This window comes from Corylus avellana, chromosome ca2 (genome assembly GCF_901000735.1).
Source record: "Corylus avellana chromosome ca2, CavTom2PMs-1.0".
Classification (NCBI taxonomy): Eukaryota; Viridiplantae; Streptophyta; class Magnoliopsida; order Fagales; family Betulaceae; genus Corylus; species Corylus avellana.
In genome coordinates, this window is record NC_081542.1 from 9,156,630 (window position 1) to 9,172,399 (window position 15,770).

The following is a 15,770-nucleotide window of genomic DNA, read 5'->3' on the forward strand; positions in this document are numbered from 1 at the left end:
GAGAAAATACGTACATTCCAAAAATATCATCATTACGATCGAGCTTTGAAGTCCCAATTTTATTTTGCCTTCATATTTTGCCTTTTAATTTCGTAATATTTCCAACAATTCGGCTGTAAATTAAAAGAAAATTCCAGAATTAGGTTTTTTCTTTATTTTTTAAATAAAGTAATCGATTTTATCGTCTTTTGTTGGAACAATAAATAGGTCGGGTTGACCCCTCTGTTGTAGGACACGTGCCGAGAGTGATTCGATTTCCCTGCGAGTGAAGCACGATAGCAGACGCCCTCTGCCTCAATATTCATTTCATTGAGTCATAATTCTTGATGCTCAAATCTGCCTTCGTAAACTAACGAACAACAATTTGTTTGTTTTTGGGGTCCCCAAAATAGTAAAAGTACAATAAAATAAGCCCCAAACAGGGCATGTGGTCTACATCTAATCCCACGAGGTTGCCACTTGCCACTATTGAATTCTTTCATCAACTTGCATCATATTTATTTCTAAAAAGAGAATATGATATTTTATCAACATATTCACTTTCTTCGCTTTTTTATCTAATCATTTTCTAATTGTTTTGTATTCTTCACTAAAATATGTTGTATTACACATTTGAGTGTCATTATATATATATATATATATATATATATATATTCCATCCTTATGATATGCCATCTTCAGTTGTTTTGGTTTGTCATGGGTCATGCCTAACAAGGTGGCAGACTTGTTTGCTTATTGGTGGTCGAGAGGTCGCTCTCAGAGTGCCGTTGTTTGGAAAATAGTTTCTCTATGCATCGTGTGATGTCTATGGTTAGAAAGGAATGAGAGATGCTTTGAGGATTCTGCGAGATCCTTGGAGGAACTCACGGCCTTCTTTTTCTATACGCTTTACACTTTGACAGCAGCTTAACTCGCTCCCTTAGTAATTAGCTATCTTGATTCCCTTATTCTTTTATCTTTTTCTAGTTAGACGTTTTCCTTGTATACTTCACGTATACTAGGGTTGCGCCACTCTACGCTTTTGATATATAAACATTACTTATCAAAAAAAAAAAATATTTTCCAAGTCTCCATAACAAACTACGGCGTCTCCTCGCATTTTATGTTGAGAAATTATCTAAAATAAATTCTTGAATTTTAGTTACTTGCAAAACAAGAAAGCATCAGAAGCATCAAAGTGTCTTTAACTCCGGCCAAGGACTCTGTAACAACTTTCTTATTTTGCAGACATACCATTTTTACACTAGGAGAGCCCATCTCAGTTTAATTAGCCGTGTAGTTTGTCTAGAGCCAAAAATTGCCCTAACAAGTTGTATAACAAATAAGGCTCCAAGTTTTAAAATTTAACAAAATAATAGGAGTTTTGATCTAATAACAAATAATGAAGATGTATTTTCTATCCAATTTTCAATGGTAGATGCAGTAGATGGTATTTTTCAACATATGTTCAATAAGAATTTAGCGTGTATGAAGAGCTACTTCAAAGGGAGCCACGGCGGGCCTCAACTCCTCCTACCCCTTTGAAATGGTAATTCCTGCCTCTAGGTTTATCTTAGGGTTGGAAATTAGTAAAAAAAATATAATAATTAAACATTAAGTTTTACTGTCAAATTATTCTAGTAGTATGATAATTACCTAATAAATCTAGTAAATAACATTACTATTTACATTGATATGAAACTCTGCACTGTCAATGGTGATGGTTTAGTGGTCTAAAAAAAATTCTCAAAGTGATTGGACACGTATTAGGGTGAGAGTTCGACTCCCTAAAATAGAGAATCTTCAATCTTATTCGTATTAGCTGCCTTGAGTCCAGCCTATAGCTTAATCAGACTTAAGAGAGCGCATCTAGCTCTCGCCATTTAAAACTTTCATGTGCAACCTCTACTGAATATGTGTTACTAAGATCACAACCAACAATTAGGCCCTTTTTGCTCAGCTTCCATTGACATGTGCTATTATAGTCATGTCAAGCTATTATGCCCCTTTTGTGCAGCTTCCATGGAACAAATAATAATATCTTATGGTTGATCTCCCCTTCATATGTTTTAGAATTGGAAAAAAAAAATGATATTCTTCTTCTTCTAGATTGTTTTTCTTTGAAGAAAAAAAAAGTCACAAGATCGGACGGTTAACCGGACGGACATGCTTACTCGTGAGAAACACCAAGCACTCTGTTTTCCAATAAATAATAAATAATAAAAAACAAGTTGTAATAAGAAAAAGAAGGTGATAGAATATAATAAAAGAAAGCAGTTTTACGGGGTCAGATACTCAGATGTCAAACGCAGTATGCAGAGGGAAAAGGAAAGGGAGAGTCCAGGTTCTCTTCACGTAAACCTCCCTGGGTCCCACTCCAACCTTAAACCCACTTCTCCAGCTTTCAGATACGCCTTTCTCACTACTCTTTTTGAGTATTTTCCTTTATTCTGTCCTTGTCGTTTCTCTGTCTATTTCCAACGTTTCTCTGATTTTTCTGGGTTTTTTGTATTGGGTCGTGCTTTGTTTTCCTGGCTCTCTCTCTCTCTGCCATTTTTCTTTCTGGGTAATCTGAGGGTTGAACTTGAAGATAGCCCACTGGGTCAAGGAAAGGCGGTGGTAGGATTCGTGTAGTGTTTCAATTTGTTTTGGTAATACTTTTAAGGTTTGAAGTTGGTTTTGCCGCAGGAGGCAGGAGGTTTGTGCTTTTAGATACCCTTTTTCACTTTATCATTATTTCTGTTCTTTTTTTATTCTTTTTTTTTTTTTTTTTTTGGATAGATTGAACTTGGGTGGTTTTCAATTCGTCTTCTTGATGGGTTGTTTTGGTTATGTGGGGTTGAACAAATCATTTCCTTTTCTGTATTCTTTTCACTTGTTGATTGTAAAACTAGGAGGAGATATAAGCTACTAGAAAAATGTGAGAACCCATAGTTATAGGGAAACCAGACGTTCTTGATAATTGGGTGTCTTAGATCATTGGATCTATTAATGGGTATTTAACTCTTGACAAAGCTTGCTTAGTAATTTTTTTTTATAACGAGTTACGGAAAATTGGTTTCTGTAATGCGGGTTGTGTTGGTATTTCCTTGAGGAGTTCTGTTATAGGGAATCAGAATTCAGAATGGGGTTCAAGGGCTGTGGTTGAATGAATGCTATTGCTGTTTTGGTGAGAAGATTGGAGTAAACAAGCAAGCGTTTGACTGCGATGTCAAGAGCATTAGCTCTTTCTTTGTTGATTTCTTATCTGGTTATCTACGTTGCCGCCGTTGATAATGAGTTTGTGAACTGGAACTGTGACGATGAGGGCTTTTGGAGCATACAAAGCATTTTAGAGTGCCAAAAAGTGAGTGATTTCTTGATTGCAGTAGCATATTTTTCGATCCCCATTGAGCTCCTTTACTTTGTTAGCTGCTCGAACGTTCCATTCAAATGGGTACTTCTTCAGTTCATAGCATTTATAGTGCTTTGTGGATTGACCCATTTGCTCAACGGATGGACTTATTATGGCCCTCACTCGTTCCAGTTGATGCTGTCCCTTACCATTTTCAAATTCCTGACAGCTTTGGTTTCATGTGCAACTGCAATAACCCTTTTGACTTTGATCCCTCTACTTCTCAAAGTAAAAGTGAGGGAGCTTTTCTTGAGGCAAAATGTGTTGGAGTTAGATCAAGAGGTTGGGATGATGAAGAAACAGAAGGAAACGAGTTGGCATGTACGAATGCTAACCAGAGAAATCAGAAAGTCACTTGACAAGCATACTATACTATACACCACTTTGGTTGAGCTTTCCAAGACTTTGGATTTGCAGAATTGTGTGGTTTGGATGCCGAATGAGAGTAGAACAGAGATGAACCTGACGCACGAGTTGAAAACAAGTTATTCGGAGAATTTCCGCCATTCTATCCCAATCAATGATCCTGATGTGTTGGAGATAAGAGGGAGCAAGGGAGTGAGGATTCTAAGGCCTGAGTCGGCCCTGGGGGCTGCAAGCAGTGGTGGTCCTTCTGTTTCAGGTGCCGTGGCAGCAATTCGAATGCCGATGCTTCAGGTTTCGAATTTCAAAGGGGGGACACCGGAGTTGGTTGACACTTGTTATGCTATACTGGTTTTGGTTCTTCCAGCTTCAAACTTTAGAGTCTGGAGTTATCATGAAATGGAGATAGTGGATGTGGTTGCCGACCAGGTGGCTGTGGCTCTCTCTCATGCTGCAGTTCTTGAAGAGTCTCGGCTAATGAGAGAGCAACTGGGAGAGAAAAATCGTGCATTGCAACAAGCCAGGAAGAACGCAATGATGGCAAGTCAGGCAAGGAACACCTTTCAGAAGGTGATGAGTCACGGAATGAGGAGGCCAATGCATTCAATCCTGGGCCTGCTGTCAATAGTTCAAGAGGAGAATATGAGCTTCAAACAGAGGATTATTGTTGACACAATGGTGAAAACTGGCAATGTTCTGTCAACTTTGATAAATGACGTGATGGACATTTCAAGAAAGGATAATGGAAGGTTCCCGTTAGAGATGAGGCCTTTTGGGCTACATTCCATAATCAAGGAAGCTTCTTGTCTTGCCAAGTGCTTGTGCGTGTACAAAGGCTTTGGTTTTGAGATTGATATTCAAAGCTCTTTGCCTGATCAGGTCATAGGTGACGAGAGAAGGGCTTTTCAATTGATTTTGCATATGGTTGGATATCTACTGAATGTCTATGATGGACGGGGGACTGTCATCTTTCGGGTTTTTCAGGAGAGTGGTACTGAGGCCAAGGATGATAAAATGTTGGGAATGTGGAGATCAAGCATGCCAGATGAACATGTTTACATAAAGTTTCAAACTGAGATTAGCGAGAAAGATTCTCAGTCAGATGGATCAATCTCAGCAGCAAATTATGCTGGTAGGCGGTACAACAGCAATGAAGTTAAGGAGGGTCTGAGCTTCAGCATGTGCAAGAAGCTCGTGCAGGTAGGTAATCTAATTATTTGGTATATATCAGTTTTCTGTTTTGATTGCTTTACTTTGTTGATTGCTGCATCGGAAGTGATAAATTTTACCTGTCAGAAATGAATTATTGCCCTTTCAATTCATTGAATTTTTTAAACTACTTTCAATTTGCATGTAGAGAAAAAAAACCCCTAGCAGTAGGTCAATCGGCTTGCGACCACTCCTTGGAGGTCACTTGTTTGAATTTCCCCTTCCCCTTCCCCCTCCTCTTGGGGCCAATAAGTTATCAAAAACATTTGCTTGTAAAGAAATTACTGTTATATTGAATTTTCTGATCATATGAAATTAAGATTAATCCTTGAACCTTCTTCACCTCTTCAGATGCCATGCTTACACCATAATACATGGACCTTTGGTGGATCATTGTTGAATACAATGAACCATTTCCTTTCCATAGGAATGTCTGGACGTGTTGTCATTTGATGGATTGATTTATCCATTTCCAGTTGAGATTATTGCAATTTTTCCTCTAACCAATTTGGTAACATGCTAAGTTCTGTCTCGATGATGGATTAGCTAAAGCATTTGCAATGCTTTTCTGGGTTCACTAGTAAATTCCAGATCAGGAAGGTCTACTTTTGTGGATTATATATCAACCAAATAGATAGTAAAATGTTTCGAGTCTGGTCACACATCTTAAGGCATGACCCAAATAAGAAGGTATGTTTAGCATTCAACTATAAAATAGGAAAAAATATATATATTAAAAAAACTATAAAATAGGACTTTCTCAAACCTTCCACAAAGTTACTCCAAATTACACTGAATCAGACATATGATTAAACTAGGATACAACAAGGAACTCATACAACAAACTACTCTAAGCTTCATACATAAGCGTGCACATATGGTCCTATTTCTGGCATGATATTTCACTTGCTCCCCATGTAAAGATGCTAGGATTTGAAGTTCATTGCATTCAGAAAGACACCAGACACCATCTTATTTGAGCACCTTGGCAGGAAAATGTTATTAAATTTCTTGGATTCTCACCTAAGAGGCCAGAAATAGGACCATATGTGCACGCTTATTTATGAAGCTTAGAGTAGTTTGTATCAGTCTCTTCTAAAACCCAAGCATAATGTTGCCTATCAGATTTCTCAAGATATTATTCAACATATTTTTAGTGAGAGCACCTTTGTAAACCATTACCCAGTTATCCTTGTGCCTAGTGAATATAGATATTAAAGACCAGGTGTTCTTTCTGAGATTTGATGAAGATGATTATCTCCAATTTCAAGATTATTTAGAATGAAGATGGTCAGATTGACCCGTCTCTAATGCTTCAATGACTACCCATATGCATCGTCAAAAGCTGATGCAAATGGGAGACCATACATAGTGGAAGTGACGATGTTAAGCGCCTCTAATGTAGCAACTCTAGGGAAGTGGTTTTGAAGGTATGGTGAAGAAAGGGAGCAGTGTTGGAGGTGTGTAAGTGGTGAGAAATATGGGGATTTTGGGACTTGGAGAACATCTTTTGTATGACAGCCACACAGTTGTGTACCCTACGGAAAAGTATTAGGGATGGAGCAATTTTCTAGTTTTATTAAGTATATGACGAGGGACAGTAAGAGGATTATTTTTGGCATGACATGTGGGGTGGTGAGATTGCCTTAAAAGACATCTTTTCTGATTTATTTTCTACAACTGAGGATAACGGTAGATTCTTATTTGGCCATTTTGGAGGGAGGAGTGGTTCAAGCTTGAAATTTGAGACTTGTGTGTGTTTTTCATGATTGGGAATTATTGGTGGATTCCTTGCTTGAGTTGTATTCTAATGTCGTCTGATGAAGGAGCTAATAAGAGGATTTGGAGACCAAATTGAAACAATGTTCAGACCTTTTATGAGGATTTGAGAGTGTTTATTGCTATTCTTTTCCCTTGAGAAAGCTTTTGATGGTGGATAATCTTATTAAAAGGAATATTGTCAATTAAATTGGTGTTGCATATGTAAATCTAGTGGCGAGACAATTGATCACTATGAGAAGCCTATGGTCCCTTGTTTCTTCTTTCTTTGGGGTTCACTGGGTGATGCTGAAGAGATTGTTAAAGTGCTTTTTTGTTGAAAAGGGGTGTATCATAAAAGTTTTTTGAAGAGTCATCCCCTATGTATTATGTGGACTACTTGGCATGAAAGAAATAATCAAACTTTCAATAGGGAGGTGGTTTTAGTAGACAAGTTAAAAGCTATATTTATTTTTATTTTTATAGGTAATCGAAATTTATTAATAAGTGAAAGGGCACATGATGAAGAGTTAAGCCCGCCAACATTCCTCGACCCCATAGAAAAGCCTAATAACAAACCTCCTTCACTATAGCAGAAATCATTTTACTTAAAACCTTCATAATGATGACAAACAACGAAGGAGACAAAGAATCTCCTTGTCTCAGGCCACGAGAGCTAATAAAAAAACCCATCAAAGTGTCGTTCACCAAGACAGGGAAACATACCAAAGAAATTTAATGAGCTATCCACTTACACCATTTATCTCCAAAACCGCACCTCCTCAACATATGCAACAAAAAACTCCAATTCACATGATCATAAATCTTTTCAATATTCAATTTAAATCACACTCAACTCCCCAGATTTGATCCTGTTATTGAGGCATTCATTAGCAATGAAAATTTGCCTTCCCCCAATGAATGCATTCTGTGAGTTGGAAATGATCTCCATAACCATTTTCAACCTGTTGGCAAGAACTTTAGCTACAATTTTGTAAACTCCCCCAAAAGATTGATAGGGAGAAAATCCTTAATAGCAATAGCCCTTGACTTTTTCGAAACAAGAGTGATAAAAGTGGCATTACACTTCTTTCAAACTTGCCTCTAGCATGGAACTCGTGAAAGAGTTTCATTATATCATCCTTTAGAACATCCCAGCATGCTTGGAAGAATGCCATAGAAAAACTGTCAGGCTCGGGGCTTATCACTGTTCAAATCTTTCACCACCTCAACAACCTCACCTTCCTCAAATGCTCTTTCCAACTAATTAGCCTCTACCTCACTAATGGAGTTGAAGGAAACCCATTCAGCTTAGGTCGTCAATTGAACTGTTTAGTATGTAAACTACTACAGTTCTACACAATGTGATCCTTAATTTAAGAAGGATTTGTAAAAACTGTACCATTAACCATCAAAGACTCTATGGAGTTATTTCTTCTGTTCAAGTAGGCCACTCAATGAGAAAACTTTGTGTATTTGTCTCCTTCTCTGAATGACAACACTTCCGATTTCTGCCTCCAACTTACCTCCTCCAAAAGATTAGACCTCCATATCACTAATAACTTTCACCTTCCTCAAATTGTCCTCATCACATTGAGTTCTCTCATCTTCCAAATGATCAAGAAAACGCAACTCCTCCAAAAGAAACTTTTCTCTCTCTCTCTCTCTCTCTATATATATATATATATATATATATTGCCAAATACCTTCATTCCAGACTTTAAAATCAGCTTTCAAAGCCTTTAGTTTACTAGGCAGGATGAAACTCAGAGAACCTTGAAAGTGGTAGGATGTCTACCACTGTCTCACCCTATCCAGAAAACCCTCTGACTTCAACCACATGTTTTCAAACTTAAAATACTGTTTTCCTCCATGAAATTATCCACAATCAAGAAGAATAGGGAAATGATTCAAGCAAGGCTTTGCAATCCATTTTAAGATACTTAAGGAAACTGGGCTTCCCAATCAGGAGAGACTAGAAATCTGTCTATTCTAGAACAAGAGGGGGTCTTGAGTGTTTGGCCACGTAAAAGTCCCAACTACAAGGGGCATATCCATGAGACCTTGCTCAAAAATGAACTTTGAGAACTCCTCCATAGGTGAACAAAAAGGGGCTTTACCTGATCTCTTGCTAGAAAAACGAGTGCAGTTGAAGTCTCCCCCAATGCGCCAAGGCAAGTTCCACCAACTGAGCAACCTAGTCAATTCATCCCACAAAAACTTTCTATCGCAATCAGAGTTAAACGGCCAAATAAATTGATCATCAAAATTGCTGAAAGAACAGGCAATGGTAAACTCCCCCATACACACCACTTTTTCCACAACTTTCTTTTCACACAAGAGTAGAATCCCACCTGAGGCCCCTCTAAAGTCCAAATAACACCAATACACGCGTTGACAGCCCCACAAACTACTCACAAGGCTACGAGACGTGATCTAGTTTAGTTTCCTGAAGGCAAATAACTTTTGTCTTCCATTCTCTGGGCAGATTTCTAAACCTTTGGCGCTTATCCCCCTCATCAACCCTCTCACATTCCAAGAGAGTAACCTAGGCTTCATAAAGAACCGAAGAAACTCCTCCCCTTAACTTTGCCTTGGCTGGAACTACCACCTTTCGAATCATAATTAATGGAGCAGGACAAACTTTTTAGCTCCTTATTTCCTCTATTAACCAGTTTGGAACTGGAGGCCGAACCCTCTCGGAAGAGACTCACATAAATGGCAGTAAGCAAAGTCATAAGCTCCTCTTCAAAACCCTCACGCAATAACCCCACATCACAATAAGGCGGATATCCTTTACTTTCTGCAATACCCAATATGATGTTGCTGAACCTGGACAATTTGGTATCTCATTCATACAGGGAGACAAAAACTCAACGGCGTACGAATAATTGGCTGCTCCCTATACTTTATAAGATTCTTGTGTGAATGTTTAATTGCTTTGGGCAGTATACCATCCCCTTTTTTTTTTGTGTTTTCTGGATTTGTTATATTTTCTATTCTACCTTTTCTAAGGTTCTCTTGTATACTTCCTATATATTTGAGGGTAATCTTTTCTGTCTTTAAATATATTCATTGTTACTTATAATACAAGGCTCCGTTTTGCTTACTAGTTTCATCAACTAGGCAGCCATTAGTGATAAGCTTCCACTAGAAATAAGTTACCAAAAACACTAGTGATCCAGACAAAATTCTGTCAGCGTTGAGATAGGGTACTGACATGTGGACTGAGGTTCTTATGAAACAATTATGTCCTAAGAAATGCACATTTTTTTGGTCTAATAAAAATTGCACTTGTGGGATTCTTTTGCGTATAATCTTGCTAGTTTATTTAAACTGGCATTTTGAGGCATTTGAGTCTACTGCAAAATTTCTGAACTGGTAACATTTTTAAAACCACTTTTCTGTTTACAAAACAAAAAACACACATTTATCAAAATTATTAACAAACAATTCAAAACACAAAAAAAAAAAGTGAAACACTTTTCGAATGTGGACCCCACCAAACAACATCCCACTATTATATCACATTAAAAGACTCTTCAAATTTTTCAGTTTTCAGCAAATTATAGAATCAACTTTCAAGCCTTACATGTTGCTCGTGGTGGGCATGTTTGTTTTCATCTTCATTTTAATATGTATATATGGGATAAGAAAGTTTGCCTCCACCTTTTATTCTGTTGTTAGCTCATGAATAGTCTCTACAGAGCTTGTTATATATTTCCGTGTGTCAAAACCTTCATGCAATAGCATTGTAATTCTTCTTTTTTTATTTATTTAGTTATTGTTAGTATGATGCATTAACATTGCAATGGATGAAAGAGTATTATCCTAATAACTTCTGAATTTTCTGCAAAAAAAAAATTGTGCAGATGATGCAAGGTAATATATGGATATCCAACAACATGCTGGGTTTTGCACAATGCATGACACTTGTTCTTAGATTCCAAATTCGATCTTTTGGAAGAGCCATATTTGCGCATGGAAGTTCCTCAGAGCCAATTTCCAACTCAAAGCTTAAAGGCCTTCGGGTCATACTAGCTGATGATGATGATGTAAACAGGATTGTGACGAACAAGCTGCTCGAGAAGCTAGGTTGTCAAGTAACTTCTGTTTCATCCGGGTTTGAATGCCTGAGTGCTCTTACCGCTGCTGAAAAAACTTACCAAATTGTTCTTTTGGATCTTCATATGCCTGAAATGGATGGATTTGAAGTGGCGTTAAGAATCCGGAAACTCCGCAGCCAGAATTGGCCAGTAATTATAGCCCTAACAGCCAGTGCTGAGGAATATGTGATGGAAAGATGCCTGCAAACAGGAATGAGTGGGGTGATTCGAAAACCTATTCTCTTGCAAGGAATGGCAGATGAGCTTCGAAAAGTTTTGCACTGGGCAGGTGACGGATTGTGAAGAAGTCCTTTCTGGCATAGATTTTTTTCTTTTTTCTTTTTTAAATATATATATTTTTGGGGGTCTTTTAGAGCATGTCTTTGAGATTCCACTAGAGAAGTTAAAGTTAGTATTTAACTCAATATCATACAAAATATAGCTATTATATCTTGCCAACTCTTTTCCATGATTAAGCTGTACTTGCACTTGCAGAACTTGATGTTAAAACAAGCTACTTACAGGTCCATCTGATAGTGAAATTAATATGATTCATAAAAACTGAAATTTTTATTTTTATTTTTCAATATATTAGCCATGTATTGGAAATGGCCCTCTCAGATCTTAACTCTACATGATAATTATAAAATCAAGGGAAAAATATAAAAAAGTCCCCCAAACTATCAGCCGTTTTCGATTTAACCCCCTAATGTTTCAAAAGTGATAAAGTAGCCCCCCAAACTACCAAACTATTGCATTTTGGCCATTCTGTTAGTCAAAACTATCAGTTTGGACGGAAACTGCAAAATAACGTCATTTTGTTGGGAGCTATTTTATCACTTTATGAACATTAGGGCGCTAAAATGAAAACGGTTGATAGTTTGGGGGGCTTTTTTATATTTTTTTCAATTTTTTTTTTTTTTTTTTTCATAAAAGGGCATTGTAGTAACTTACCCATAACAAAACGACGTCGTTTTGCAGTTTCCGTCCAAACTGACGGTTTTGACTAACGGAGTGGCCAAAATGCAATAGTTTGGTCGTTTGGGAGGTTATTTTATCACTTTTAGAATATTAAGGGGCTAAATCGAAAACGTTTGGTAGCTTTGGGGGCTTTTTTATATTTTTCCCTAAAATCAAACATCTCTATATCTCATACAAGTGACATTACCTATGTCTCCAAATCAAATCCCAGCTATGACCAACTATCAAAGACAACCTATCTCAACAATAACTCATCTCCAACCAAATTGCCAATAGGCAAAACTCAGCTTGAGGGGTCGCTGGCTAACTATGGAAAAATAAATTAAGCAAAACTCAATAAATAACAGAGAAAATGGCGTAAAGGATATACAAATTTGATGGTAAGAAACAAAGAAGCGTATATTAGTCTTAGTTGTGAATTGTGATATATAACAAGGATAGTTGGTATGGGATTTGACTTAGGTGCTGTTAAAAAACTTACAAGAAATTTTTCGATAGTCAAATGTAATTCCAAATTTTCTATGAGAAAGAAAGAAGTGAAATCAAATCAAATCAAATCTGGACCATTGAAAAAACTGTTGCAATAAGTTGTTGAACGGGTTTCCAAAACTTAAAAGGAAAGGGATTTAGAGCTATGTTGTGCAAGCTGACTTGAAATATAGTCAATTACCATATCTAGGCTCGGAGGAAAGCTATAACTGATGGAAGAATTCCTAAGTTAGAAGAGGGTTTGATGCAAGTTATCAAGTGGGAGATTAGAATAAGAGTGAAGCAAATGAATTTATTACGTCATATGGTGGCTGTCCCAATTTTATTTATTTATTTAATTGGGACATTTTGGAATTCCTCCAAAAAATATGGGGCAATCTTGAAAAGTTTAGGGCAAAAAGCGCACGTGTGGCGCACATGAGCCATTTTCCGTCAATTAAGACAAAAATAGCTAACGGAATGGCTACATTAAGAATTTTTGATACTTTGTTGAGGTACATTGCCAATTTTTAAACATTAGAAGCCAAATTGAAAATATAGTGAAACTTTGGGGAGTAAAATATATTTTTTCGTTGATTCTCCAATTATCAACAAATGCCCGTTCATACCAATAAACAATAATGATGTTCATGGACACCTTTTTTTAGATGTATTATGTGATATATTAGTCAGGAAATGGTGATATTCTGTAGAGTTATTGTTCAAGGCCCTGGGCTATAAGGCTTAGCATAAATGGGGATTGCTATCTACAGTGAAGTCACAACAAGGTGTAGTGAATATGTCAATGTATCAAACAGAGTGTGTAGAATAATAAACAATGATTAGTGTAATTTATACATACTTTTTGTATTCATATTTTTAATTAAGCGTAAATCATATTTTGCTCAAAGAGAGTGTTGAATACTTATACATTGATAACAAAGTATCCATAACGACTAACTCATCATCATCAGTGATGACAACTCATTTTGGGTTCTAAAGTATCAGCGACATTTTATCCTCGCTGATATGACATTATCAGCGACGACATATCGTTTTGGGTTTTGAAGCTATTAGCAACGGCCCTAGACATTATCAGCGATGACAATATTAATATTGTCGCTTCCACTTGAGCAATAACGAGAAAGTATTTGCGAGGATGGCATGTGGTCGCTAAAGACCTATTTTCTTGCAATCGTAGCATAAACAATTGGTTGTTGTTGATATGGATGTTTGACCATATGTGTCAATAATTTAGTAGCCATTATTGCCTTGAGTTGAAAGCTTTCTATCTGAGTTATTACTCATGGTTAATTTCCCCCATTCACCTAGCCTTGTAAGAAACGATTGTTAGGTGGCTAAAGCAACACAATTGGCAAGAAGAAAGTTAGGTGCCCAATTTGCACCAACACTGCAGACTGCTGCACCCATCATATTGAATTATTGGGCATCGTGATGGGTTAGGTCTCACAAGAAGCAGCTCCACAGATCCTCTGATGTGTTTGGTAAACCTTAATTAACTTGATCGAGATCTCACAACACCCTCTTTTAAGGATACCAAAGGTGGCCAGGCTGATGAGTAACCATCACTAACCTGTCCCAACTGGATTTGGATTCAGTCAACTTGGGGCCGCCAAACCATCCTCGGCAAGTTTGCTTTGATAAGTTCACGAGTGTGTTTGGAGAAGAGTTTTGAGAAACGAAACGAAGAATGAATTGATTGATGTGATAATAAATAGAAGAAGTTTTGATTTTTTTTTTAGAAAATGAGAAGAATCCTTTGTCAAATTGACCGGTGGGGTCACGTGACTTTTGATAAGGTTTTTTTTTTTTTTTTTTGTGGCAACTAGCAATTATTATACTTGGGCTAAATAAATTTTTAGGTGGTCAACCCGTCACTTTGCCCCCATAAACTACAACGTATTGTCACTTTAACCGTCTGAGTTACGTCTTTGATTGACAGAAGAGGGATTTGGACACAAAATGGTAGTTTGATGGGGTCAGGCAGTAGAGTTGTCAGTTCATGGGGGCAAAGTGACAATGCGTTGTAGTTAATGGGGGAAAAGTTAATTACTCCCCTTTTTTTGTTTTGTTCGGCTTATGGTTTTTGGTAGATTTGAGAGTGTTCTTGTTTTTGGTTTTTTGCATGAGTTTGGATTCGTCTGGTTTGAGATTACGCCTTTGAAGATTTTCTTCCACTCGACGGGTCTCTTTGTATTTTTTAGGGTTCGTGTGTGAAGGAGAGCAACAGTTCTTTTTTTTTTTTAATTTTTTTTTTATTAATTTGGAATCAAGGGTAAATTTGAAATTTTATAAAAAAGTCAGGGGCATAAACGTCATTGTCTCACTTTTAACGTTTAAAATCTGACGGAGGGGTTCAAATTGACTGCAATTGAAAGTTCAGAGGTCTAAATTAAGAGGTTTTAAAGTTTGAGGGGGGTTTCTCAAATCGGGTGGTAATTCAGAGGTCTAAAATGAAGTTTCACCATTTCTTTTTCCTTTTTCCTTCAATGTGGTGAATGGGATATGAGAATTACAACATAATAAAATGGGAAATGCAATGTGTTCTTTCAATTGTGATGTGGCTTTTAAAATTATCGTTGAATTTGAGATTATCATTATTGACTTTTAATCTATTGATGATTTCAAAAGTCACATCACAGGTAGGAGGACACTTGGAGAATACTAGAAGAACACCTATCATTTCCCTAATAAAATATGGACAGAAATTTCTCCAAACCAATTTGGAGGAAATATCTTCCAACCCATTTAAGATAGTGCCATGTGTCTATAAACATTTAAAAGACACATTAAATTCTTAACGTCATTAATAACAGTTTATTAATTTAAATTAAATTTAATGTGCCTTTTAAATGTTTATAGACACATGGCACTATTTTAAATGGGTTGAATGATATTTCCTCCAAACTAATTTGGAGGAAATTTCTATCCATAAAATATAGGAAAAATTCACAAAGGACCCTGAACTATCGCGTGTTTTAAGAAAACCCCTCTCAATTTCACCCATTGAACTTTTAATTTTATGCAATCTACCCCTCCGTCAATTTTTACCGTTAAGCCCTAATGGAAACCCCTAAAAAGAAAAAAATTACCCTTCGATTTTCCTTTTTTTAAAAAAAAAAAATTGAAAAAAAAAATGGTCACAAAGTGGTCCAACCGTGGGTCACCTTGTGATTTTTTTTTTAATAATAAATTTTTAAAAAAATTTAATTTGAAATTAAGGGTAAATTTATTATTATTTTTTTAAAGTAGGGGGTATAATGGTCATTTTACCACTTTTAACGCTTAAAAATTGACGGATGGGGGTAAATTACATCAAATTGAAAGTTAAAATGATGAAATTGAAAGTTTTTAAAATTTAAGAAAGTCTTCTCAAAACGTGTGATAATTCAGGGGTTTAAAGTAAAATTTTTAAAAAATATATAAAATGGGCGGACAACTCAAATAATAGCCCCTAAATAATGAGAAGTCAGTGAGAAAACTAATTAAAA

At 36.6% G+C, this 15,770-nt stretch overlaps 1 protein-coding gene across 1 annotated transcript; it reads left to right on the forward strand.

Moving 5' to 3' along the window:
- The first annotated feature begins 2,281 nt into the window (after positions 1 to 2,281).
- LOC132170399 (protein EIN4) lies at positions 2,282 to 11,388 on the forward strand. Its single transcript, XM_059581376.1, has 2 exons — positions 2,282 to 4,936; positions 10,576 to 11,388. Exons 1-2 carry the CDS (start codon positions 3,188 to 3,190, stop codon positions 11,110 to 11,112), a joined length of 2,286 nt encoding a protein of 761 aa, XP_059437359.1. The 5' UTR covers positions 2,282 to 3,187; the 3' UTR covers positions 11,113 to 11,388.
- The last annotated feature ends 4,382 nt before the right edge of the window (positions 11,389 to 15,770 follow it).

Coding starts and splice junctions, on each gene's coding strand:
- LOC132170399 (XM_059581376.1), top strand. CDS start 3,188: ATGTCAAGAGCATTAGCTCTTTCTTTGTTGATTTCTTATCTGGTTATC. Junction 4,937..10,575: donor TGTGCAAGAAGCTCGTGCAG/GTAGGTAATCTA, acceptor AAAATTGTGCAG/ATGATGCAAGGTAATATATG.